Source organism: Ascaphus truei, chromosome 1 (genome assembly GCF_040206685.1).
Source record: "Ascaphus truei isolate aAscTru1 chromosome 1, aAscTru1.hap1, whole genome shotgun sequence".
NCBI classification, from domain to species: Eukaryota; Metazoa; Chordata; class Amphibia; order Anura; family Ascaphidae; genus Ascaphus; species Ascaphus truei.
This window is the reverse complement of record NC_134483.1, coordinates 352,291,508-352,318,999: the sequence shown is the minus strand read 5'-3', so window position 1 is coordinate 352,318,999 and position 27,492 is coordinate 352,291,508. Positions and strand designations below refer to the sequence as shown.

Below are 27,492 nucleotides of genomic sequence, written 5' to 3'. Positions count from 1 at the left end.
GGGGGAAAGTGGGTAATATAGTATTGCCGCTTTAAAATTAGCATGCATTATAGATCATGAATATATGCCGACAGCACCGGTGTCCAGAATAACCGGGATAGCTGGCAATACAAGTTTTAGTTCTCTACTGCCAACTAGTTTTACCTATAAGATACTAGAAGCTATCTCGCGAACAAAAAATGGAAGGCGATTAATCATGTCTGCCCGAGGTCATCTTTGTTACACTGAAGCCATTTAGTGTAGTTGTTACAATCCACTCCAGCACTAAAGATGGTAAAATAACATGACATTTACATTGCTAAATATTACTGGGCATAATGTTTGGGACAATATTTCCAAAATACCCTGAGCCGCTTACAAAGAAAAGGTACATAAAACAAGTAGTGTGAACGAAATTCATTTTGTTTGCTCTTACTAAATATTAGGTAGAAGAAAAAAAAACATTCAACCCGGAAATCAAACAAACAAAAAAACCTCATGTGTCACATGTAAAATAATTTTATTTAGATATATGTCTGTTATTTATTACATGAAACATTAAATAATTTAAAAAAAACTTCAAAACCAACTTTGAAATCTTATATTTACGGTTAAGGTATAAACAAAGTCCAATAATCTTGCTTTCATACATTTTATGTTTTCCATTGCAAGGCTTTCATTAACATCTTAGCAAGTTTATGCACAAGCTGCCAACATAAAATCGAAATGCAAGTGGGACAGAAATGGTAAAATAGTGACTTTGAACCTTTATGGAATGGAATGGAGTACAGTTCAGAACCCAGTCACTTCTGGGGAAGAGTACTAGGACACAAACCTCGCTAATGAGAGCCTTGCTGTGCGCAAATGTACCATGGTACACAATAATTATATCTGAGGTATTAGCAGGAAGAATTATGTAAATCCACAGAGCGCTGTCAATTGTAGTATTTGCAAGACCTGTGAACATCCAAGTCAAAAAAAGTAAAGAACCAGGAAAGCAGGGTGGGGGTGGGGGGTGGGGTTAAGGAGAAATGCAAAAATGCAAATATAAAATATATTTAACAATAGCTGAACTGGTCCTTAATATAAGGAGTAGTGTTTAACATACCACACCTGCTGAAAGAAATGGCTTTATTGGTTGAAACAATAATTCACATGTTGGGGGAAGGATGACATCTATACAATTTATTGAGATGTGGGCAGTCTTGAGTACCATAAATAAATGTGCATATGGTTTAACACTTTAATTGTAATGAAAGGAGAGACAGGTTAGAGATACCACCAAAAAATAAAAAGGTGTCTTACTCATGTGGCATTTATGCTAAGCTTTTACAATTTGAAAATTAAGTAAATTGAGTGCCCATGGTAACAGTAAATAACATATTGGCAGAAACAATGACTAATTTGAAGAGTACAAATCTTTATCTGAACCTCAGTGTAAATGGAGTGAGTTATTGTAAGAGAATTGAATGGATAGATTTCAGAAACGTAACAAAACACTGTCAGAATCCAACTGACATTTCCTAAATGTGTTCAATGTATGTACCAGGCAGAGTAAAACAAAGGTTACAGAATCATCCTTAAAGCAGCAATCTGTGTGCTCTGTTTTACTTTTTGTTATTAATACTATGAAACAGGTAGTTCCTGTGAGCAAAACTACCCGGGTGTGAACTCTGACAACCCTCACATCTCAACAATCTCCAGCGTTTCACTTCTGTCCGGCTGAAACAAAACAATATGGTTCAGGGAAGGTTAAAAAACAAACAGATCTGGGGGCATTTCTGCTACAAATACAGATCAGTGTAGAATATGGTCACTGAAGTCATGCTTTATATCAGAAGGAGCTGCAGTGGGAGGTAAAACAACGGCTTTAGCTTCCGTATTGCAAGCCACTTTTGCAAAGAATTGTTTAAGCCGCAATTTGTCAACCATGTGCTGTGGATCAATTTAAACATTCCCTCCCCTCCCCTGGAAAACAAATTCTAAGTGGGATTTCCCTGTATTATTGATTAAATATCGTCATTTTAAGGATTTGTCTTTTAAAAGATTGAGAGATTTAATGAGGCAATCCAAGCACCTTAAAAAAATAAAACTATGTGTTTTAATATATGCAGCCTTTGAAGGTCTTTATTGAAAACCAATTACCTAAGCTGCCAATCGATTGGTTCTCCTGTGATCGATCAGCAAAGATTCTGCTTCCCAGGGTTCACTAAATGACTGCGTTTCAAATCAATCCTTCAGTCAGTGTAACTCAGCAGCTACAATGTATTCTTAGATTATGAAGGTAAAGTGTTACAAAGATGTTACACTGCTGGGGAGGTGGACTAAAGCCTGCTATATAAATCAAAGAATGCTCATTATATTAAAACTTATTAAAAATACCATTAAGAGTTGAATTGTAAACTTAAAAAAAGTAGTAAGTAATATCTAATACTACAGAACGGAGATATATATATATATACATATATATATATATATATAATATATATATATATATATATATATATATATAAATAACACAAAACATGTAGAATATTGCTTGGATTGCTCCTTTAAGACATACATGGTAATTAAGAATTACACTTCAGAGTACTGTAATTGACACAAATTATTATACATGTAATTCCAAATGTTAGCTCTATTTAAATGTTTGATTAGTTTTAATAAATTCTTGAGACTAAAGAGATGTATAGACTCTTTAATAATGTTAAATAAAAAAGTAATGCAGTGCTTCAGCACTCAAGTTTAATGCTGTTTCAGCCATCTGCTAATTTTTCATAAACAATCATTTTCCTCTATTTACCTTTTTCCTACCCCCAATATACTTCCCACTGGTTAAAGGGGAATGGGAATTAAAAAATTTTTTTTTAAAAAAATGGGTCTGCACATATAACAAGTTATTACTATTCAAATGGAATGTATTTTATACATATAAACACGTGATTGAATTAAAAAAAATAAAGTTGTTTGTGGTTACAGAAAAAGATGAAAAAGTAGTGGACAGTAAATGTGTGAAAGAGATTAATCTTCTGTGTAATTTAATATTGCTTCATTAACAGACTTATCGTTTGCTACTTTGACATTCGTTTAACCATACAGTGACAAACCAACTACACATTACCATTCAAGTGGGTTATTAATTATTATTATTATTGTAACTTTAGGGGGAAACAAAACACAGGTTTTCTTAAGAAAAGGAAATTCGTGGAACTTTGTGAAGTACGTCATGCCAAACTGTGGGTGTATACAGGCATACCCCGGTTTAAGGACACTCACTTTAAGTACACTTGCGAGTAAGTACATCTAGCTCAATAGGCAAACGGCAGCTCACGCATGCGCCTGTCTGCACGTCCTGAACAACAATACTGTCTCCCTACCTGTACCGAAGCTGTGTGCAAGCAGGGAGACTACAGAGCCTGTTACACATCAGTTATGCACGTATATGACGATTGCAGTACAGTACATGCATCGATAAGTGGGGAAAAAGGTAGTGCTTCACTTTAAGTACTTTTTCGCTTTACATACATGCTCCGGTCCCATTGCGTATGTTAATGCAGGGTATGCCTGTATATTTTAACAACAAAAAAAGCTCAGAGGCCAGCAACTTGGGGATGCATCAAAAGGTTGTAAAGACTCATGGGTAAAACCAGGTATTGTGCCAAGACCAAATGTTTCTTGGTCAAGATTTAAAAAAAAAAAAAAAGTCATAAGAAAGCAATTGTCATGCACACCAAAGAAATATAGCAAGTCGAAGAAGTAAAGTCATTTTTATGACAAGTAAAAAAAAAAAATGACTTTCTTTTGACTTGCTATATTTTTTGTGGTGTGCTTGTATATATTTTTAGATATGCTTTTACACTATACATCGGGACTTACCAAGTTCACGCCAACCAATAGGTCTGGTTTTCAGGGCAACGCATATCTAGGCACGTTATTAGAGCTAGGTTAATTGGTCAAATAAGTGTTAGAGGATTAATTGATCTCGATATCCTGGCTGCTTAGTCACGTTATTAGAGCTAGGTTAATTGGTCAAATAAGTGTTAGATGATTAATTGATCTCGATATCCTGGCTGCTTAGTCTAGAGTATTGAATTTAATTAGCCCTGTTGTACACTATGGAAAAGAACAAGTTTATTACAGTAACTTAAATGAGCAACTCATGCTTTTTTTATTAAATTACTGTTTAACATAGGCTTGAAGCAGAGTGTCTCTGGATCTGAACCACACTAATTGCAGCTCTGTGGACTTACTGCTCCCCGAGATACAGACCACCGAAGGGGGTGCCGGTATCTCGACAAAATGTAAAGCCCCTGCATCACACAGGCCAACAGCAAGCAGAACCCGATGACATCACAGCTGCCTATTGTCCCGAAGGACATGGGAACTTCGAAACTCTGCCTTTATGTGAACTCTGCTGGCCAAGCGGAGAGGCTACTGACACCCCCTACGGAGCGAAGTATCTCCATAAGCAGGGTGTCACAGGGCTGAAATTAATGGGGTTCAGCTTCGGAGACTCCATACTTCAGATTAACCTATGTTTAATTTTTTTTTTACAAATTGCCAGCTTGGATTGCCTCTTTAATGAAGAACTTGGAAAACAAAACATCCAACCGCCGCTTCTCCAAAATAGCATTATCAATACCAATCTCAGTACCTAAAGTCTTTATCCGTAACCTTAGAACAGATATCCAGTTGCAGCACCATGCGATGCCGGCCCATCCAGCAGTGAAAGGGTCAAGACAATCGCATAACTTGAACCGCCAAAATGACAGCTCGCAAAGGTAGAACGTGTCATTTTTGTGCTGGATAATGGAATGGATTTAAGAAAGTGCATGACAATGTGATTTGTTATCTATTCGGGGGGGGAAAACAATTGCTCAAACATTAGGTTTTCCTGTAAATCTGTTCTACTCTAGTCTCGGTGGCAAATTGTACAGACTAGATGCAAAAGAAAAAAAAAATACACACGTAAATGGAGAGGAAAGGCACAGTGTTATAAGCAGAAATATTTAAAGCAGTCAAGATATGGACTATTCACACATCTGTTATGGCTACATTTAAAAAGACCCTAGAATGTGACACAGGAATTTAGAACAGTCTCCTTTAGTATAAGTGGGTACAGAAGAATTGTCAAGATCAATTTGTTTCCACCTCTAAGCATCACAAGTATGATTTAGTTCTCACTTCATTTGTGAGTTTTGACTTCACCCTTCCCTGGTGGCACAGTTGCTTCCGATTACCTAATAACCTAGTGCAGGACAATGTATGACTATGTACAACTCGGGAGTCTAGCAACAACAACTCTGAGATGCAAGGCATGGTGGACCCCTCTGCCTGTTAAGGTGGCAAAAAACAAAAACCCAAGGAGCACACATCTAATCATTGAAATAAGCCATCAATACTAGCCTGACATGGCAAAAGTTCTGCGCTTCTTTGCACCCTATCTTTATTTTAATACACAGAAAAAAAAAATCAAAGGAATGTTTTTACATTTCACAACTGTAAAGGTTTGATATTTGGTGTCCTGTGAGAACGGTCATTAAAAGGGTGAAAATGTTCACAGTTTAGCTTTATTGCACTGCATCAGCGTTCACTCCGAGCACGAGAATATTCACCACTATGTTGTAAGTTTCTTTACACTACTGTGTAGCCAGACTATATTTAATTTTTGTATGATATATTGGAACAATTAAAAAAAAAAGGATTTTTTTTTTTTTAAATCTGACCAAATTGGTGAAGATGCACCTATAAATTCTGCAACGGTTATATACAAAACAATCTCGTGGAATATTTACATGCCACACAAGAACTCAAAGAAACCAATGTCACCCTGGCATTGGCTACACCTAAAGTGTACACTCCTTAAATAATTTGTTACCATTTGAAAGGAAACCAAAATAACAATTAAAAAAAAAAAAAAATGGACTTTGTCACCTTCAAGTTGTGCCAGGAAGTTATGGATGAGCCATAATTAGCTCACTAAATGGATCATGTTTTACTCCCTACATTAGCTCTCATGATAAAACTACAGTTCTTATTTTACAGGGGAAAAAAAAAAGTATGTATATTAGTATGCAGACTGCACATGATGTTTCATCCACCTCGATAGAGAGAGGTTAGTCGTTGAAGTTCTTTGCAGTTGTCCATGGATACAGACTCTGCTCTTAATTTTAATCCCTGATCCCGATACACTTTTGCAGCGTGTAATAAATCGGATTCTGAAAGAAAAGAAAAAAATGTCAGTGTTTGGCATGTGTATGTTTATTAGTTTGTTACCTTATGGTAACCACTAGAGGGACAGTCTCACTAAGCCTGTCAAACATTTTCTTTGCTCAAAGGTGAGAGTGAAACCCTGGTTTCATCAGCTAAATGTAAATAACTAGGTAGATCTTCAGGTGGGAGTTTGGGAGGCCCCACCCAATATAAAGATCAGAAACGTCGCCATACAGGTGTGTGGAAACATGTCATGCAATGATCAAAAGAAGTCTTGGCGGACCTCAGAAAAGCAGTTATTGATGCTCATCAGTTTAGAAAGGGTTAAAAAAAACATTTATAAGAATTTGCGGCTTTACCAGTTCACTGTCAGATAGTCTACAAATGGAGAAAATTCAAGACCGCAGTCACTCTAGCCAGGAGAGGTCGTCATACCAAAATCTCTCCAAGAACAAACCAGCAAATCATCGAGGAAGTCACAAAGAACCCCAAAGTAACATCCCAAGATCTGCAGGCCGCTCGCGCCTTGGCTAATGTGAGTATTCATGACTCAACTATCAGAAAAAGACTGAACAAGAACAGTGCATGGAAGAATAGCCAAGAGAAAACCACTGCTCTCGAAATAAAAACATTATTACTCATCTGAAGGCCGCCAAAGAGCACATAGATGATCCACAAGACTTCTGGGAAAAAATTCTATGGACAGACGAGTCAAAGGTTGAACTTTTTGGCCACAATGAGAAAGATTGTGTTCAACAAGAACCAAACACTACGTTCGAACAGAAGAACCTCATCCTAATCATCAAGTATGGTGGTGGGAGTGTGATGCTCTGCTTGCAGACCTGGGTGGCTTGCCAGGAGACAGTCAGGTCACCTGTCTGTGAACTGAAGCGAAAGTGGGTAATGCAGCAAGAGAATGATACTAAAAATACAAGCAGATCTACAAAAGAATGGATGCAGAAGAAGAAAGTGTGTGTTTTAGAATGGCCTAGTCTAAGACCGGACCTAAACCCAATTGAAATGTTGTGGCAGGACATGAAGCGAGATGACCATGCAAGGAAGTCCTCAAATGTCCCCGAGTTGAAGCAGTTCTGCAAGGTTGGAATGGGCCAACATTCCACAAAACCGATGTGAGAGACTTACCAACAGTTACAGGAAACGCTTATATGAAGTTATTGCTGCTCAAGTGGGTGTCACCAGGTACTGAATCTAAAGGCTCACCTACTTTTTCACACATGGATATTGAATGTTTAATCATTTGCGGATAAATAAATGTTAAAAGTTAATTTTTTTGCATGGATGGGAAGCAGGGAGTCCGTGGAGTTGAAAAGAATCATTTGCAGCTACGGGGACCCCCTGGTTCCTAATATACATACCTGTAAAAGGTAGCACCGATACCGTCCCCTCCAACAAACAAAATGGCGGTGTAAATGCCCCATATCACGCAGGCTTCCTATTGGCCCGCGTGATGCAGGTGATTTAAATACACGAAAGAACAGTACCAGTGCTACCTTTAACAGTATGTATACTGGGAACCAAGGGGTTCCCAGAACATAATTTATGCGGCTCCGTTCCAGGGACTCCTTGTTCCCCATCTAAGTATATATGTTAAATAAACAAAAATGAAAAAGGGGGGAAGACGGTGCAGAAGGCGGAACGGCTCCTTTCCAACAAGGATCTAGATAAAATGCCACCTACCCAAGAAATGTTTCAGAACTAAAGTCAAATCAGGATTCACCAAAAACTTCACAAAATAGATGCAACTTTCCCAGCAAGTGGAGCAGAACAAGTTACAGGTAGCTGGGACACACTGTGTGGAACTATTTAGGTAATGCACACGGTATATAGCCTCTTACTCTGTTGCCTCTCTCTCCAGCAGTTATTCCGGACATTAGCCACATAATCCTCTTCAATGTTCTTCTCTACTTTCTGTAGCAACAAGCCAGTGTATTCCGACTGAAAGTCTTTATTGACATAGTAGGCAATGCCAAGGTTCTCTGTAAAATGTTTAATGGTTTGACCTACACCACTGTGAAAAGAAATGATATTTGTCAGTAAAGCGACAGACAGCAAAGCTTGCTATGCGTGTTATCACAGCTAGTCTGAACAACGTGCCAGTGCACACATTAATAATAATAATAAGAATAATAAGATATCTTTCTTAGTTGGAATCACCAAACCCCCACAATGTGGATTCAAAATGTGCAGTCACTTATTACTATTATTTGTCGTCTGGGAAAAAAACAAAAACAAATAGAAACATTTCATGGATTAAGTCCATATAATATGTAATTGAAAATGCTTGGCACAATCAGCATTAAAGTCTAGGGATGGAAAGCATACTTTGGTCCCAGAATAAAGTTCTGCTTTTTCCAGTAATAGTCCATCAGAGCACTCCTTAATCACAGAATAGCCTCAGTTCACCCACACTATGAACCACATGGAAACCTTTTCATTTCAACCCAGTCTTCACTTGAGAGTTTCTGCTTTACAAAAGTATGTTTACATGTGTGTCTTTAGCACTGTTCAAGTCAGACGCCTGACATTTTTGGAGCGGTGTGGCTGATGGAGATTCGATTGTAAGCTCTTCAGCGCAGGGATTCCTTGACATGTAATATATAATGGGAATGTTATTTTATTGCATCTGCTACTGCTGTGAAGTGCTATATTACATGGATAGCACAATACAAATACAGATATACACACACATCTAATAACTATGCCTAGGCAAAAGAGTGACTAAAATTCAATTATTCATTCGTGGGTATTATAATTTGAGGTTACCACGGGCTATTATTGCATCTGGAAAAACAGGTGTTAACAAACATCAACATTTACACTGTTTTTAAATAATTAAAAAAAAAACAACATTTAAATATATACATCTATATGTGTTTGTATGTCTGTCAATCTGCCTCATTTATAGACCTGTTTGTAGTGAGAAAAGAAAAAGCAACAAAAACAAAGGACCCCTAGCATAAAAAAAAAAAAAATCTAAATTGTAATGCTAAGACGATGCTGTTTATATTAAGCGCTCAGTTTAATATAGCATACTTACGATCTAGGATAGAGGCTGTATGGTGGGTTGGAGACCATTAACTGGCTAAGTAATGAAACGAGAATCAACACAACTATAGGCATCAGCTGGATGAACGTGGAGAAACCACCCTGTGTAACAAGTCAGAGAGAGAGGAGGTTTACATATAATAGTGTTCAAACCCAAGGAAAGGTGCTTGCACCAATCATTCTGCACACTTTGTTGCCATCGCTCAGACATCCTGCATAAAGCCTCCAAGAGGATTACACACTAAATAAAGGCACACACAATTTGTGTAGCGCTACTTGCCATAACTGCTCCGAGCACTTTGTAATTAGAACTGGGGGCAGGGTTAACGTGAGACTGGGAGACTACCACAGGACTGGGTCAACAATTGTGGAAGCGAGGAAGGTGAAGGGACGCGGAGCCCTTCTGACCCGCCAACAATCAACTAAAGCAGAACATTGTTTATTTAATATTTTTTTAAATAGGATTAAAGCAGGGGTTATCCGCAGCTGAACCTCGTTAATCTCAAGTCCGGGGGTCCCAGCGCCCAGGGATGCTTACCTCCGTAGCATGTATCTCTGAGACAAGTAACAAATACATACAAAAGGGAGGCAGCAGCTTGCTATGATTAAGGGCCAGATTAAAATAAATAAGTGTTTGACATTAACATGGTAGCAGAGACTACGCCACGTACACTGTGGGACAGGCTAAGAGCCGAGTTGGGGACAAGTCCACTGGTCCACAACAGCGAACCAAGACAACCTGGAACAAAAATAATTGAGGGGAAAAGAAAGAAAAAGGAACTGAGCCCACCCCCTCAATTTACAGAAACTATTCACCCAAAAAAGTCTGTAAAGAAATCAAGATGCATCTCTCTAGATTCCCAATTTAATTGCACTAAATCTGGAGAAGAAAAAAAAAGTGATTCTAGTACACGCAAAAATCCCATAACCAAATACAAATGACAGGTAAGTGTAAAATATGCAGTGCTTCCATTATTTTCATAAAGTATCAATTTCTGAAGGTTGGGCCGACTGCAAATAATGTCTACTCTAAGGCTACAATGCCATGGAATCTCTGCGACAGGCGTCAGTGGTCTTATACCTATCAGGCAAGTGTGAGAAGCATGAATAGTGACAAGATAAGATCTGCAGAATGGAGCATTATGACTGGCTAGTATCCCAAACCTGACTTCTTATTGCACATCATAATTGTAGGGCTGAATGACAAAACGTATCTGACGATCATTCATACAACACTCACATCTGCCCTCTCCTCTTCCCTATCGTGACCACTGTGATGCTGATGCTGGTGATGGCTGTACCTAGCCCGGCCATTGGAAAAGGAGTGCACACTTCCTGGGGATGAAAAAGAGACACGTGCCCTTATTTATATCTTATAACATGCAATGCAGAGCAAACCTGTGTAAGCACAAAGACTGCAAATACAAAGCCCTCGGATCAATAATGTAGTGTCTCCAAATAGAAGTATATGCACAGATTCTTCAGCAGAGTACACGTTGAGACTTTCTGCATAGCAACTTTAACTCCTTCACACCCAACACAAGACGCTCAAGGATTGCAAGCCCCCCCGCTTTCTAAATATAACTGACTCAGAAACTGACTCAGAAACTGACTCAGAAACTGACTCAGAAACTGACTCAGAAACTGACTCAGAAACTGACTCAGAAACTGACTCAGAAACTGACTCAGAAACTGACTCAGAAACTGACTCAGAAACTGACTCAGAAACTGACTCAGAAACTGACTCAGAAACTGACTCAGAAACTGACTCAGAAACTGACTCAGAAACTGACTCAGAAACTGACTCAGAAACTGACTCAGAAACTGACTCAGAAACTGACTCAGAAACTGACTCAGAAACTGACTCAGAAACTGACTCAGAAACTGACTCAGAAACTGACTCAGAAACTGACTCAGAAACTGACTCAGAAACTGACTCAGAAACTGACTCAGAAACTGACTCAGAAACTGACTCAGAAACTGACTCAGAAACTGACTCAGAAACTGACTCAGAAACTGACTCAGAAACTGACTCAGAAACTGACTCAGAAACTGACTCAGAAACTGACTCAGAAACCAAGGAAAATATGGAAATACAAGATACAAGGTGTTTTTTTTTTTTAGTGTTCGATATAGGCAAATGTGAGCACATTCTTAAAACATTATTAAGAATGCAACATTACACTAATCCACACTCTTAATCTAAACAACATACAAACCAAATTGCAATACACTGTACTTGTTTTATATCTACTTAACAGCATCTCCCTTAGAGTTCCCATAAAGGGGCTGCAGCAATGAACGTAACTTCGTGCCGTACTTTCAGTTGTTTCTTCAAGGTATTCCTGCTGGTGTCCGTGATGTGATCTTCACCGGGTGCTTGGTCACCACCACCATTGCCTTGAGCACCATTTAAGAATGGCCACAAGTCACCACGCGTCAACATAGTCCTAGGCCCCCCGCCTTCACTTCCACCAAGTTAGATAGGAGCGAAACAATGTACATAAATATAGCAATTATATAAAAAGCCTGCCCTGGTTTCTCACACATTGCATCACTGAACTTAAATGCTTCCATATGTATTTAAACAGCATTATTTTCAAACTACTTGCTTCTGAGACCTTGTTAAAACATGTATTGCTGTACTATTACCAAGCACAGTTGTGCCATTGCAAGGGAATTTGAAAGACAAACCAACCCTGTGTTCAGTTGTCACTTCTTCACATGAAGCGGGTAGTGAAAATGCTGAGGCATACAGTAATACCTGATGGGAAGCCTCCGCCAAAGAACATGTTGAACAAATCCTCTGGAGTTATGTCAGCTTCAAAGCCTCTGTGGAAGTCGAAGCCGCCGTTGCTGTGGTTGTTCTGCACCTGATCTTCACTTCCGGTCAGGTCATATTGCTTGCGCTTTTCTGGATTGCTCAATACTGCATATGCATTTCCAATTTCTGGGGGAAAGGAAGACAGCGTGGCTCAGGGAAACAGACATGTAGGTGGCCAAACTCGAAGACTGCACTCCCTGTAAAATGGATGTGCCCTGAATTGCAAAATTATGCCGTCTCGGTAACTCCAAATAGGAGACGTGGCTACATATTGTGTTGAAACAATTTGACAACTATTCACATTTGGGTACCATAAAACATGGTATGTATGGGAAATTATTGATTGTGGCCATACCGATGTGTCGGCTATTTTAAACGCACCAGTGATTTACTAATGGCATTCTGCGCACCACCACTAGCTCCATTCCATTGCTTTGTAAATATATTATATATAGTGGGACTACAACTTTAAACTCGCCCAACCAAAATAGTACAAGCAAAACGGGACAATACCAGGAACAATAAGCAGCCTTAAAAATATCTCAGAAATCGTATAAAAGCATTTGAAACATAACAGAATGGTGGACATTTTGTAATACCAACAGAGCACGAACAATACAAGATTATACCTTGCAAATGTAGTATGATAAAATAAACGTTGAAATTCTGTGCAGGCCCACAAAAAAATGAAACTAATCGTGTGTGTGTGTGTGTGTGTGTGTGTGTGTGTGTGTGTGTGTGTGTGTGTGTGTGTGTGTGTGTGTGTGTGTGTATATATATATATATATATATATATATGTATATATATATATGTATATATATATATATATATATATATATATATATATATATATATATATATGTGTGTATATATATATATATATGTGTATATATATATATATATATATGTATATGTGTATATATATACACACACATACACACACACACACACACACACACACACACACCTTTATTCAATGTGCTATGAAGCCACTTCCCCTTTCAGGAGAATAGTCATTTGAAGGCAGCTGAACTCTTATCCAGAAGTGGGAAGTGGCAAAACAGCAGAGGCCTTATAGTGACATCTGATATCGCAGTAAGACAACAGTGTTAACATATTTTTCCGCACTCTTAAGCCGCCATTGTCAAAAAATTGATGCAAGAACGTCAGTCTCCATTTATCCCTCAGGTGGGGAAACAAGAGTAACAACTAATGAAAGAAAAAAAGGGGGGGAAATTTCCAGACTTTCCAAAATAATTTCCACTTGTCTGGTATTTCTTGAAAAAGGAACAACCCGTTTAGTTTTCACCTATCTAATTTGGCCATATGGGAGACTGCATTTTAAAATGGTTGCATTAACAAAATGGGTGCTGGATAGGTGTTGCAGGAACCCCGTCTGTGACTTGAAGATCATGTTGCCCTTTCCCAAAAATGTAAGGGAGACCAAAGGAGTATTTACTTTTAAATGCGTCGGTGGCTCCTGGTGCATGGTTTTTATCCGGATGAAACTTCAGTGCAAGCTTTCGATAGGCCCTCTTTAAGTCTTCATCTTCTGCATCGTTACTCAAACCTAGCACCTCGTAGTAACTCTTACATTTCTTTATTCTGTGAACAAACAAGAAACAGCTATACATAAGTAACAGGTTTTGTGTATAAAGGTCCTGGTAGGTCTTATTTAACCAAGTGTGAAAAAGAAATTCAAGCAGTTGGTAGGGAAAAATAAATTGGTTTTTATGCAAGGCATTTTTCATACATTGTAGATAAAAGAACAGAAAAACACAAGTATACATATAAAAGTGTGCAGTCTTGTAACAGACGACCTAATTAGGGGGAGAACTCTAAAACATAATATACTAAACATAGTATTTCACCATTTAAGACTTTGGGTGCCGTTTGACATGGCTACCAAGTCATTGGGTCTGGCATTGCAGGAGCCTCATGATGCAGTAACTACGTCATAATGTAGTTGCTTATTTTTGTAGCAGAGGTTGTGCTACAGACTGTAATCTGGCAGGAAGAGGAACGAAAAAGGAACGCTCTTCCGTTCCGTGATCAAGGAAGCGGTCCCCTGATCACGAGTGCCGGAGGGGACGTGGCACGAAAGGGTTGGGTTAAGAATCAAAATCGTCTCCAGACTGACTGCCCTTACTGTAGGAATTTCTGTGTTGGAGACGGAGTTCTGTAACCAAATGAGACACTAAAATATTAATTGTATTTCATAGAGTTCTGCAAATATTGTGTGATTTAGCCCGGCTATAAAGTAGTTTGATAATAGACACAAATAAACTGTTGTAAAATAGATTAACCTTTTGAAATTGAGCAACACCGTCACTTGCACCATACCCTATCACCTTAATCTCCCTCCCTTCTTAACTTTCAGTCTTCTTTTTAATTGTACATTTTAAATGCGAGTTATAAATATAAATTAATTAATACAGACATATACGACTGGGCAGATAGGATGACTTGCTGGTGCAACTGCCTGTAACCACATCCATTAAAGAAAACAGTTATAAAATGCAACGCAGTTGGTATCTAACTCCCGGTCATTTAAATAAATGGTACAGGAATGTGTATCCCTGCTGCTCCAGAGGTTGTGGGCAGATCGGGTCCAAGATTCACACTTGGTGGCAATGTTGCATATCAAGTTTTTGGAAATGTGTTCACTTACTAACAGAATTTTGGGGCTGACCCGTAATGCAAAAATACTCTGTGTTACTGAATAGACCTATCCCTCATATACCAAGGAACGCCATCAAGCGCATCTCCCACGTATTCGCTGCCGCTAGATGCTGCGTTGCAACTGATTGGAAGAGACCCCAGCACGTCGACGTTCAATAGCAAAGTGTACTCATTGTGTGATGAACATGCAGAGATTGACTAGCCTTAATAGGGATTCCCTTACGTTTCATGGTATGGGATCCTTGGTGTAGTCATACGGCAGACTCATTTCGGTAGATCTTTTAAATCAATATAACCAAGTTTCCCATTTGAAAGGGCAAATTGTGTGTTGGTTTTTGGTAACAGAAGTCGTCTACTTTGTAATTGGTACTCTGTTATTGGATTTATCGGTCCAGCTATAGTTCAGTGGTATCTTGCTCAGCACAATTTATAATTGATTCAAAGAAATAGAGTTATACCTTCACTTGTACCATACCCTTTCCCCATAATCTCCCATCTTAACTTTCTGGGTTATTTTAACTTGTGCATTTTAAAAATTCAACAAAATGCGAGTTATAACTACAAATTAATACAGGCACACGACTGAGCAGAAAGGGTGACTTGCTGTTGCAACTGCCTGCAAGAAACAAGGTGCAGTAATTATGCAACCCACACACAGGTATTGCATCTCTCTCATGTAGCTAACAATACCCGCAGGGATCTAATGAGCAAAGTCGTGTAATCCTTTAATAACGGAATGGTAAAATATTTACAAAGCATCCTCAGAGGAAAGAGACTTACTGTGCATTAGCAGTTAAATGACAGAAAACAAAAACACACGACTCAACGGTCTATGCTCTTCAATATATAATATTGTTTTATTTTTATAGCACAGGCAGTGTGTACCCTGCGCTGCACATAGAATTTTGCCGACACAATGAGTCCCGGCTCCGTGGAGCTTACAATCGCATGTTAGTGTGTGGGGTACAGGGAGATAAAAATGACTTGCACAAGGTCACAAGCAGAGTCGATACTGGGATTCAAATCAGGTTCACCTGCTTCTAAGGCCGTGACATTACCACTGAGCTACTGCTTTAGGCAATGATTTATACTGATATATTATCTAGTGGCAGAGGTAAATAGATAGCAAGGTAGCGCCATTTGCAGATGACAAAGTTGTGCAACATATTTCCCCACTCCACTTGTTTATAGGGGGTAATTCGTTCACCAGGGTTTATTCCTACCATGTTCCTTACTTGGCACAGGAAGCAGACGGGTGGAAAAAGGAGGGGGGCAGCCAATAACGGCTGGCAGCCTGCCTCCCCCCTAAACATATTGATGTGGAAACCAGAGTTAAGCCCAATCACAACCCAAAAAGCTACAGGTGGAGCCAACACCACGTCAAAATGGCAAAAAAGACGTTCAGTGTTAATCATGCCGATGGGAGAAAAATCCAAAAGACAAAAATGTAGATATACACTGATACTACAGATACCATATAATACAACCAAAGCATGAAGTCTCACAATCAGTGGGGCGATCTCAATGCAAATATCAGTTCAATGCGCAGCAGAAATCAAGATGGCAGATAAAATGTTCGTTATAACTAAGGTTTTAAAAATAAAACAGGAAATATAATAATGGCATTCTATTAAACAATGATGTGCCAATATCTACAATACTGTGCAAATTACAGGTCATAGCTGACCTGTAAGAAAACAAAAACATAATGAAGTACAGAAATACAACACAAATGAAGCCACTTTTGAGACTGCAGGAATCCAATTGTGCTCAGGGATGGATTAAACATTACAAGTAAAATCTGCAGTCAAATGTCAGAATATAGGTAGTCCAATCACAGAATGTCCATAAAAATGTGCCTTCTCTTTCAAGAGTATGTCCAAGCCCTTGTGGAAGATTCAACACCGTAAGGGGATAGAGAAGCACACAAACACCACTTGTATCGTGCAGAAAACCCCTTTAATAATTAAAATAATAAAAATACTGCACTCACAAAACCAGTGCTTGGGAATCAGCACATCAAGTAGGGTCACCCTCAGCAAGTCCCAGGGGGAAGGTACGCAAACTTTCTGCGCTGCGCCCCCCTGCCTGATCAGCCCCAGTACTCACGCCCCCCATTACTAGGAAATCGGCGTCAAAGGATGCTGCGGGGTCATGTGACGTCATTTGACGCGCGTTGCCATGGCCACACAGTGTCCGAAGCCAAGGTAAGCAAGTTACAGAGATGTCGCGCGCGCTCCCCGGGATTTAATTTAAATGCTTTGGGGAAGAGCGTGGGACCTCTGTAACCGCTGCACCTTAAACCCCCCCCCCCCCAAAAAAAAATCTAGCACCCCCCAGTTTTAATGGACCGTAAGCAGCGTGTGGGCAATCATATAATTAGCCCTGTTTACAGTAGAGGCAGAACAAACTGTTAGAATACGCACCTACATGCTGACATGTTCCAACTAAAGAATACCCTAACTGCATGCCGACCCGTTCCACCTAAAACATACCCCATCTGCATGCCGACCCGTTCCACCTAAAACATACCCCATCTGCATGCCGACCCGTTCCACCTAAAACATACCCCATCTGCATGCTGACCCGTTCCACATAAAACATACCCCATCTGCATGCTGACCCGTTCCACATAAAACATACCCCAACTGCATGCTGAGCCGTTCCACCTAAAACATACCCCAACTGCATGCTGAGCCGTTCCACCTAAAACATACCCTAACTGCATGCTGAGCCGTTCCACCTAAAACATACCCCATCTGCATGCTGACCCGTTCCACATAAAACATACCCCAACTGCATGCTGAGCCGTTCCACCTAAAACATACCCCAACTGCATGCTGAGCCGTTCCACCTAAAACATACCCCATCTGCATGCTGACCCGTTCCACCTAAAACATACCCCAACTGCATGCTGAGCCGTTCCACCTAAAACATACCCCAACTGCATTCTGACCCGTTCCACCTAAAACATACCCCAACTGCATGCTGAGCCGTTCCACCTAAAACATACCCTAACTGCATGCTGAGCCGTTCCACCTAAAACATACCCCAACTGCATGCTGACCCGTTCCACCTAAAACATACCCCAACTGCATGCTGACCCGTTCCACCTAAAACATACCCCAACTGCATGCTGAGCCGTTCCACATAAAACATACCCCAACTGCATGCTGAGCCGTTCCACATAAAACATACCCCAACTGCATGCTGAGCCGTTCCACCTAAAACATACCCCACCTGCATGCCGACCCGTTCCACCTAAAACATACCCCATCTGCATGCTGACCCGTTCCACCTAAAACATACCCCAACTGCATTCTTACCCGTTCCACCTAAAACATACCCCAACTGCATGCTGAGCCGTTCCACCTAAAACATACCCCATCTGCATGCTGAGCCGTTCCACATAAAACATACCCCAACTGCATGCCGACCCGTTCCACCTAAAACATACCCCAACTGCATTCTGACCCGTTCCACCTAAAACATACCCCAACTGCATGCTGAGCCGTTCCACCTAAAACATACCCCAACTGCATGCTGAGCCGTTCCACCTAAAACATACCCCAACTGCATGCTGAGCCGTTCCACCTAAAACATACCCCAACTGCATGCTGAGCCGTTCCACCTAAAACATACCCTAACTGCATGCTGAGCCGTTCCACCTAAAACATACCCTAACTGCATGCTGAGCCGTTCCACCTAAAACATACCCCAACTGCATGCTGAGCCGTTCCACCTAAAACATACCCCAACTGCATGCTGAGCCGTTCCACCTAAAACATACCCCAACTGCATGCTGAGCCGTTCCACCTAAAACATACCCTAACTGCATGCTGAGCCGTTCCACCTAAAACATACCCCAACTGCATGCTGAGCCGTTCCACCTAAAACATACCCCAACTGCATGCCGAGCCGTTCCACCTAAAACATACCCTAACTGCATGCCGAGCCGTTCCACCTAAAACATACCCCAACTGCATGCTGAGCCGTTCCACCTAAAACATACCCCAACTGCATGCTGAGCCGTTCCACCTAAAACATACCCTAACTGCATGCTGAGCCGTTCCACCTAAAACATACCCTAACTGCATGCTGACCCGTTCCACCTAAAACATACCCCAACTGCATGCTGACCCGTTCCACCTAAAACATACCCCAACTGCATGCTGACCCGTTCCACCTAAAACATACCCCAACTGCATGCTGAGCCGTTCCACCTAAAACATACCCCAACTGCATGCTGAGCCGTTCCACCTAAAACATACCCCAACTGCATGCTGAGCCGTTCCACCTAAAACATACCCTAACTGCATGCTGAGCCGTTCCACCTAAAACATACCCCAACTGCATGCTGAGCCGTTCCACCTAAAACATAACCCAACTGCATGCTGAGCCGTTCCACCTAAAACATAACCCAACTGCATGCTGAGCCGTTCCACCTAAAACATACCCCAACTGCATGCTGAGCCGTTCCACCTAAAACATACCCCAACTGCATGCTGAGCCGTTCCACCTAAAACATACTCCAACTGCATGCTGAGCCGTTCCACCTAAAACATACCCTAACTGCATGCTGAGCCGTTCCACCTAAAACATACCCCAACTGCATGCTGAGCCGTTCCACCTAAAACATACCCCAACTGCATGCTGAGCCGTTCCACCTAAAACATACCCCAACTGCATGCCGACCCGTTCCACCTAAAACATACCCCATCTGCATGCCGACCCGTTCCACCTAAAACATACCCCATCTGCATGCTGACCCGTTCCACCTAAAACATACCTTAACTGCATGCTGAGCCGTTCCACCTAAAACATACCCCAACTGCATGCTGAGCCGTTCCACCTAAAACATACCCCAACTGCATGCTGAGCCGTTCCACCTAAAACATACCCCATCTGCATGCTGACCCGTTCCACCTAAAACATACCCCAACTGCATGCTGACCCGTTCCACCTAAAACATACCCCAACTGCATGTTGACCCGTTCCACCTAAAACATACCCCAACTGCATTCTGACCCGTTCCACCTAAAACATACCCCAACTGCATGCTGACCCGGTCCACCTAAAACATACCCCAACTGCATTCTGAACCGTTCCACCTAAAACATACCCCAACTGCATGCCGACCCGTTCCACCTAAAACATACCCCATCTGCATGCCGACCCGTTCCACCTAAAACATACCCCATCTGCATGCTGACCCGTTCCACCTAAAACATACCTTAACTGCATGCTGAGCCGTTCCACCTAAAACATACCCCAACTGCATGCTGAGCCGTTCCACCTAAAACATACCCCATCTGCATGCTGACCCGTTCCACCTAAAACATACCCCAACTGCATGCTGACCCGTTCCACCTAAAACATACCCCAACTGCATTCTGACCCGTTCCACCTAAAACATACCCCAACTGCATGCTGAGCCGTTCCACCTAAAACATACCCCAACTGCATGCTGACCCGTTCCACCTAAAACATACCTCAACTGCATGCTGAGCCGTTCCACCTAAAACATACCCCAACTGCATGCTGACCCGTTCCACCTAAAACATACCCCAACTGCATGCTGACCCGTTCCACCTAAAACATACCCCAACTGCATGCTGAGCCGTTCCACCTAAAACATACCCTAACTGCATGCTGAGCCGTTCCACCTAAAAACATACCCCAACTGCATGCTGACCCGTTCCACCTAAAACATACCCCAACTGCATGCTGACCCGTTCCACCTAAGACATACACCAACTGCATGCTGACCCGTTCCACCTAAAACATACCCCAACTGCATTCTGACCCGTTCCACCTAAAACATACCCTAACTGCATGCTGACCCGGTCCACCTAAAACATACCCCAACTGCATTCTGAACCGTTCCACCTAAAACATACCCCAACTGCATGCCGACCCGTTCCACCTAAAACATACCCCATCTGCATGCCGACCCGTTCCACCTAAAACATACCCCATCTGCATGCTGACCCGTTCCACCTAAAACATACCTTAACTGCATGCTGAGCCGTTCCACCTAAAACATACCCCAACTGCATGCTGAGCCGTTCCACCTAAAACATACCCCATCTGCATGCTGACCCGTTCCACCTAAAACATACCCCAACTGCATGCTGACCCGTTCCACCTAAAACATACCCCAACTGCATTCTGACCCGTTCCACCTAAAACATACCCCAACTGCATGCTGAGCCGTTCCACCTAAAACATACCCCAACTGCATGCTGACCCGTTCCACCTAAAACATACCCCAACTGCATGCTGACCCGTTCCACCTAAAACATACCCCAACTGCATGCTGAGCCGTTCCACCTAAAACATACCCTAACTGCATGCTGAGCCGTTCCACCGAAAACATACCCCAACTGCATTCTGACCCGTTCCACCTAAAACATACCCCAACTGCATGCTGACCCGGTCCACCTAAAACATACCCCAACTGCATGCTGAGCCGTTCCACATAAAGAATACATAATTGCATGCTGAACAGTTACATCTGAGATGTTGCTACATTTCTTCAGGTACCCAATGAAACAGTAACTGTGCTAGGTGAAAGTGGCTAATCTTGTTCGATACTCTTATCCCAAATCGCCTCATCTTGTGGTTATAATCAGTACTGTACAATTTTATTTCAACAATTTTCCTCAACACATATTCCTCTTCCCAAGAAGAAGTAACATGGCTTGCAAATCGATCTGAACACACTACTGGCAAAACACCCCACGTAAAAGTGAAAGCGACAGGAAATGCTACTCGCGTACACAGAGGGGAAAGAAAAAATGATGGCGCTTTAAAAATCTGAGAGAATAGAGACTTGTGTGAACAGGGAAAGTTATTGTGTGTGCGTGCGTGTGTATGTACGTATGGAAGTACGTGTAAAAGTACATTTCCCTTTCTCTCTGCCAATTTTGCGTTCTCATTTCAGCTCTCCACTTCACACTGAAAAGGTCTGAAATCCCCATGAAATGCCACACACGTACAAACCTAGTAAGAGTAATGCACAATTTACTCACCATGTTTGCTACATTGAAAAAGTCATAATATCAGTTTCTTGTATAGCAGTTGTACATACAATAGTGCACTTACAATGAGTCCCTGTCCCGAAGAGTTTGCAATATCATTTTGGTGACTGAAGCACTAGGAGATGACGTTACTTTGTATATCTGAGAAATATTGATGCAGAATATTAGAACTAAGAATTGCACATTTACATAACGTTATAGGTATTTTTGGATGTTTAAGTGCCACAAAGATGATATAATGAAGTTGCAGTCTAAGTGTGATGCTTTTCTTGCGTCCAAATGTTTACAGTCACAGTGGAGCAGGAAACGGAACTATACATAAGAAGACCAATACCATACCTTTGTACCCCCTCTAACTGGTCTTTGGTGAAACTTTTCCCAACTTCCCCAGAACCAGACGCACCGCTTTCTTTTTCAGTACCGGGCTTGCTTTGCTCTGGGCCACATGACTTCTTTCCGCAATGAGGTCCATTTCCTGCTGCGCTTTCATTTCTTGCAAGGGTCTCCAACAAATCTGCAGAGAAGTCAAACACAGGAGGCGTTAGAGAAGGATATTTGGAGGTGAATGCCTGGTAAAGCAAAATGAAGACAGCTGTCGCCATTTTAATTCCAACTGTTAAAAGAATCTATGAATGCACAACACTTAGCCAAATCTTTCAAATAATTCACCTAAAACACAAAAAAAACCTGTATAGGTGAAGACTATAGCGATAAATATTCTTGAATCAGTATTGGTCAATATCAGTAAAAACCATTGACATTCCCACATATTTAACCGAGTTTAAAGCAAGTTGCTACAGAACAGTACAAGAAATTCACCAACTAAAGCCAATTGTGCTTCTGCAACCCATTTACTCCTAACGTAGCTAAGCAATAGTGACCACAGCACTCGTACACGCATTAGGCCGAGTTCAGGGTGGCTGCTACGCGACGTCCGTCGCAATTTCAGGTTGTTCGGTGGGAGTGTTCAAATTGAAAACTCCACCGGCGGCAAAGTGCCGCGTTGACGCTGCAACATTTTGCCGCTACAACCCGAAATGATATTTCGGGCTACAGTCGTGTCACGTGAGCTGGTTCAGTGAACCAGCTTCGTGACACGTTCGCCACGCCACCAAACTCCGCGACCGACTCCTGCAGCCTGAACACAGATCATACTAAGGAAATAAGCCATTAATATGGAAGACATGTTGAAGACCAGTGACCTTACACAACCATCTCTCTTTACGTGCTGGATGCTCTACCATACAAAAACTAAAGCTTATCCTGATGGCTTTCTGGAAAAAAGTCCTAAATAACAACAAGCAGTTGCACTTACCAGCCACTTGAGAAAAACACTACTGCACTGTGATAACAGACCAAATAGAAGCGTAATCCTGTGATCCACGGAAACCATGATGACAGAAGATGCAAATGGTATAATCCTATATCACCGGAGGAGTCCCAGGGCACAAAATCAATCAAACTAAAACAGGCAGGTTCTGTCATACAATGTCGTACACTAGGCACCACATACAGAATCGCTAAAACAAATAATGCAGCCCTCATCCTGTCAAGTGCAACAGTCCACATCCTACTAAATCAGCCGTCTTGCAGATACACTACAAAATGTGTAGAATTATTTATGTAAATCACAATGGAGTTAAAAAAATTATTCCATGAAGCAGGTTGCAGTGTTTACATTGGCCAATGTGGTTCCTCAATAGTACGACTTCTATTGCAGCTTAGATCTCATAAATACCTATTAAATATGGTAATGCACAGTTAACAATGTTAATCACCATGCATTGAATAGGAGAGATAGGCGTCTCTCCTTGCTGCAAAAGAGTGCTAACCTTTACTACAAAAGCTCCACCAACCAAGACAATTCTATTTGTAGCTCAGATACGGATTGCCTCACAATCTTCTCTTGGGTCCCATTTTGCTTTGGGCACGAGCTATGTACACTACAAACAATAAGAAACTAGATATATGATGCTGAAACATGTTTATGATACAATGACCGACTCAACTTGCAGATTAACCCGCTAGCCGCCAGAGTGTCTGCAATGCAAGCGGACCCCTCTGGTAGGAGAAGAGTTCATTGTTGGGGGGGGGGGGCTTTTGCAAACTTCTCTCCCGAGGTACAATCAAAAGGTCGATGTGCAATTATATTGTATTTGGGCTTGAACCACAAATGCATTGCAGTGACACTGCTGTGACTGGCTCAAGAGTGGCCAATTAACTAGGACAACAATCATCATCATAACCGCACATGGAGGGACAGTATATAAAAAAAAAATAGTATTCAATTGAATTATTACATATCAGAAACAGATCACACAAAGAAGACATACATAGAATACAGCAATAACAGTTAAAACATGCTGAATCCAGTCCAGAGAAAAACATGTCCCCTCATAGCAGTTAATGTAGTCACATCAGGGCAGTCAAAACATTAGGGGGGTGGGGTGTGTGGTGTGTGGTGTGTGGTGTGTGTTGATATATAAAGCGTCCTACCTGTTAGACCGGCCAGTCAAAACGGAACTGGTATGTACAGTAGTTGCCACATGATAAAATATGACATTCTAACAAACATTTTGCTGATAACAGACTTGGCCCAGATAATACTCAATCCCCGTGGCCAGAAAGAAGGCCTCTGTCATACTGGTATATCCCTCATGTCAAGTCCAAAGTTGCAGCCATTCCTCTGAATCAATGAGGGTAGATAAGTCTGGAGCCACCAAAACAGATAATTCATTGGATATTACTTTTGTATTCAAATTGTATTGTAAGTTCACTCTGCCTTATACAATATTTGAATGCACGTCAAACATTTTAAACAACAAAAAAAGGTAAAGAAACAATGAGTGGAAGAGAATACAATATAGTTTTACAGGAGTACTGGTAAATTGACTAAGATTCTGCACTTCCCATATAATCATTATCCACACAAAGTGAATACTTTACATTATTCGATATAGGAGGGACATTGGTATTGTCGGCACAATAGATCAGTTCAAAACAATTGCTAAACTGCTCTGTTATATCCATAATAAAGAGACCAGATCTTGTTATATTTTGATATTTAAGAACATATGTTAGCTTTTCCATTATTCTAAGAAATTCTACTATTTTCCACCATTCTTCCATAGTTGGGATGGAGAGAGGGGGTTGAGGCACGGGGTGTCTTTTTTATCCACGTTCTGACCAAGATATTTTTGGCTGAAAAAAATGAGATGCCTAATTAAGTTTTTGTATGTCTTGGGATGCCTGCTTCAATCAACATAGCCCAAGCAGGGCATTTTCGGGCTGGGTGGAGACATCTCTCTGTGTAATCATTTGAATCTCTCTAAAGATCCTTCATCATAAGTTAGTTAATTCTGGGGTAACTTGCATGCCATCAGTTTAACAGGAGTCAAATCGGTTATATAAAAGATTTTATAGCTCGCTTCTGTTTTATTATTCCAAAAGAATCCCACATTAGGTTTCCTATTTTTTTTTTTTTTTCAAAAAATATTTTGTCGCAGAAATGGGAAGGTAAATAAATAAACCGGTTTAGGAAGCACTGTAATTTTGCCTCACCAAATCAACAGAATTTATTTCCACGAATTCAACAAGGCACCCAGGTCAGTGAGTGCTTTACCATAGGTCAGTTCATACAATCGCTGTAATTTAGCTGGCATCAGCTCCCCGAGGTAAGTAATGTGATCAACTTCTGCCTGGAATTTAATTCCTGGGAAGGTGAATCCTGCCACATCAATTCAGACGTTGCACGATTCATCTTGTATCCCGCTTCCTCTCCATTTATCCGTAGAGTTAGGTCAAGCTGACAAGTATTAGCTGGATGTGGACTTGCAAAAAAGCATATCAGCCCAGATCTTACCCTGTCCACTGGCAATACATGATCCTTAGTAAAGGAAGCAGGGGAGAGGCACTAAACAAGTGCCTCCAGCTCGGATTATCCATTTGAAATTCTGTAGCAGTATAATAAATCCTGGCATGGCGATGCCGCTGTGGTAATGCCCATCACAACAGCTACACACATCACTTGCTCGCAGCCTGTTATAAGTTGCCGTTTGTAAGGCAGACTAGCCTGGGGTCCTTCTGCTTGTTCAAGAGGTCTCACCGATGTCATTCCTCCTACAGTTTGTCACAGATGTACCGATGAGTATATTGGCTGGTTTCTCACTGGGCATCCAATTACAAGAAGAACGCTTTGATGCCCGTCAAAGATCACCGCAAAACAAGGAAAGGCAGCTAAGTAGGTACCCACATACGATGGAATAGCAGAGGGATTAGACGCTGGAAGGACTTGATCAGAGGGGCCTGCAGCCATGTGCCCCGAAGCCTTTCTCCATCTCGCTGGCTTCTTCTGGAGACGTAAAAAAAAGCGGCTTCTCAACAATACGTGCAACGGAAAAGCAGGTCCCAATTACAACCAAAAACACTAATTATGTTCTCACCAGTTATAGAAAGCAGATAATAAACAAAGATATATGAAAATACTAATAAATAGAAGCTATATTTAGAGGAGAATATGAACTCATCATTTAAGCTGTTGCGTATATGTCTTTAATGTACATAGCGCTTCACAGCCGTAATACACGTGACAATCATATACTGTAAATAACAATAATAATAATACAATAATAATACAAATAACACATAATGGGAAGAAGTGCTTCAGACATAAAAGTAATATTTAGGAAAAGGAGTCCCTGCTCCGAAGAGCTCACAAGAGTTGTGTATAGATCCACTTGGCCTCTAATTAAAACAGCTATGGAATTCGAATCAAGATTAAATGTTGAATATTCATTCCTCAAATCACTCAAATTATTTTGACATGTTGATGCTAAGTTTTTGCGTAGCTATTCAAACATACACGAATCCACAAGGACATATCAGTTGATAGAGAACATAGGATGTTTCAGAACTGATATAATGGGACAAACTCTTAGTTGAAGTAGAACCTAAAAAAACTAAATCAGAGGTGAAGACAAATCTGCATATGGTACAACCTGTGCAGTAAAAATAAATAACCTTTAGTCTAAATGGATCCCAGGAAACACCAATTCCCCCCAAATAACCGTGTCTTTATTGATATAGCGCCATTAATGTAAATAGCGCTTCACAGTCGTAATACACGTGACAATCATATAAATAACAAATAACCGTGTATTAACCGACATGTTAAGAATGTCGATAAGTAATGTGTATGTGTAAGGAGAAGCATAAAATCAAGCTCCAGGTGTAAAATGTAATCACCCGCTTCAGATTGTAATATAAAAAGATATGAATAAAAACATCATCAAGATCTTCTCTCTTTTCAAAAATCAACTCTGCCCTATTAGCAGATGGTGCTCAATGAAATGCTTATTTTAAAACCGCAATCCATGCAATATCCTGCATGGGTTTATTTATTTTCAAATAAAATCAGTTCTGTAGTATTAGGTAATATTTACTGCATTTTTTTTAAATTCAACTCTTAATGTCATTTTTAATGAGTTGTAATATACTGAGCATCTTTTGATTTCTATAGCAGATTTAGCAAACCTCCCAAGCAGTGCAAGATCTTTGTAACACTTTCATGTTTGTGATAATTTGTTGCAAATTGTAATAATAATGTTACCTTAGTAATATTAGGATACATTGTATCTGTTGAGTTACATTGACTGAAGGATTGATTGAAACAGATACATTGATAC

At 40.8% G+C, this 27,492-nt stretch overlaps 1 protein-coding gene across 1 annotated transcript in view; it reads right to left on the bottom strand.

Moving 5' to 3' along the window:
- Positions 1-2,487: 2,487 nt before the first annotated feature.
- DNAJB14 (DnaJ heat shock protein family (Hsp40) member B14) overlaps positions 2,488-27,492 on the bottom strand; it is a 28,675-nt gene continuing 3,670 nt past the window's right edge. The window contains exons 2-8 of the mRNA XM_075609206.1: positions 22,148-22,322; positions 13,543-13,688; positions 12,023-12,208; positions 10,499-10,593; positions 9,251-9,360; positions 8,049-8,221; positions 2,488-6,197 (exon numbers count right to left, since the gene is read on the bottom strand). Coding sequence (XP_075465321.1) covers positions 6,073-6,197; positions 8,049-8,221; positions 9,251-9,360; positions 10,499-10,593; positions 12,023-12,208; positions 13,543-13,688; positions 22,148-22,322 — 1,010 coding nt within the window. The 3' untranslated portion in view covers positions 2,488-6,072. The remainder of the gene's footprint in view (positions 6,198-8,048; positions 8,222-9,250; positions 9,361-10,498; positions 10,594-12,022; positions 12,209-13,542; positions 13,689-22,147; positions 22,323-27,492) is intronic.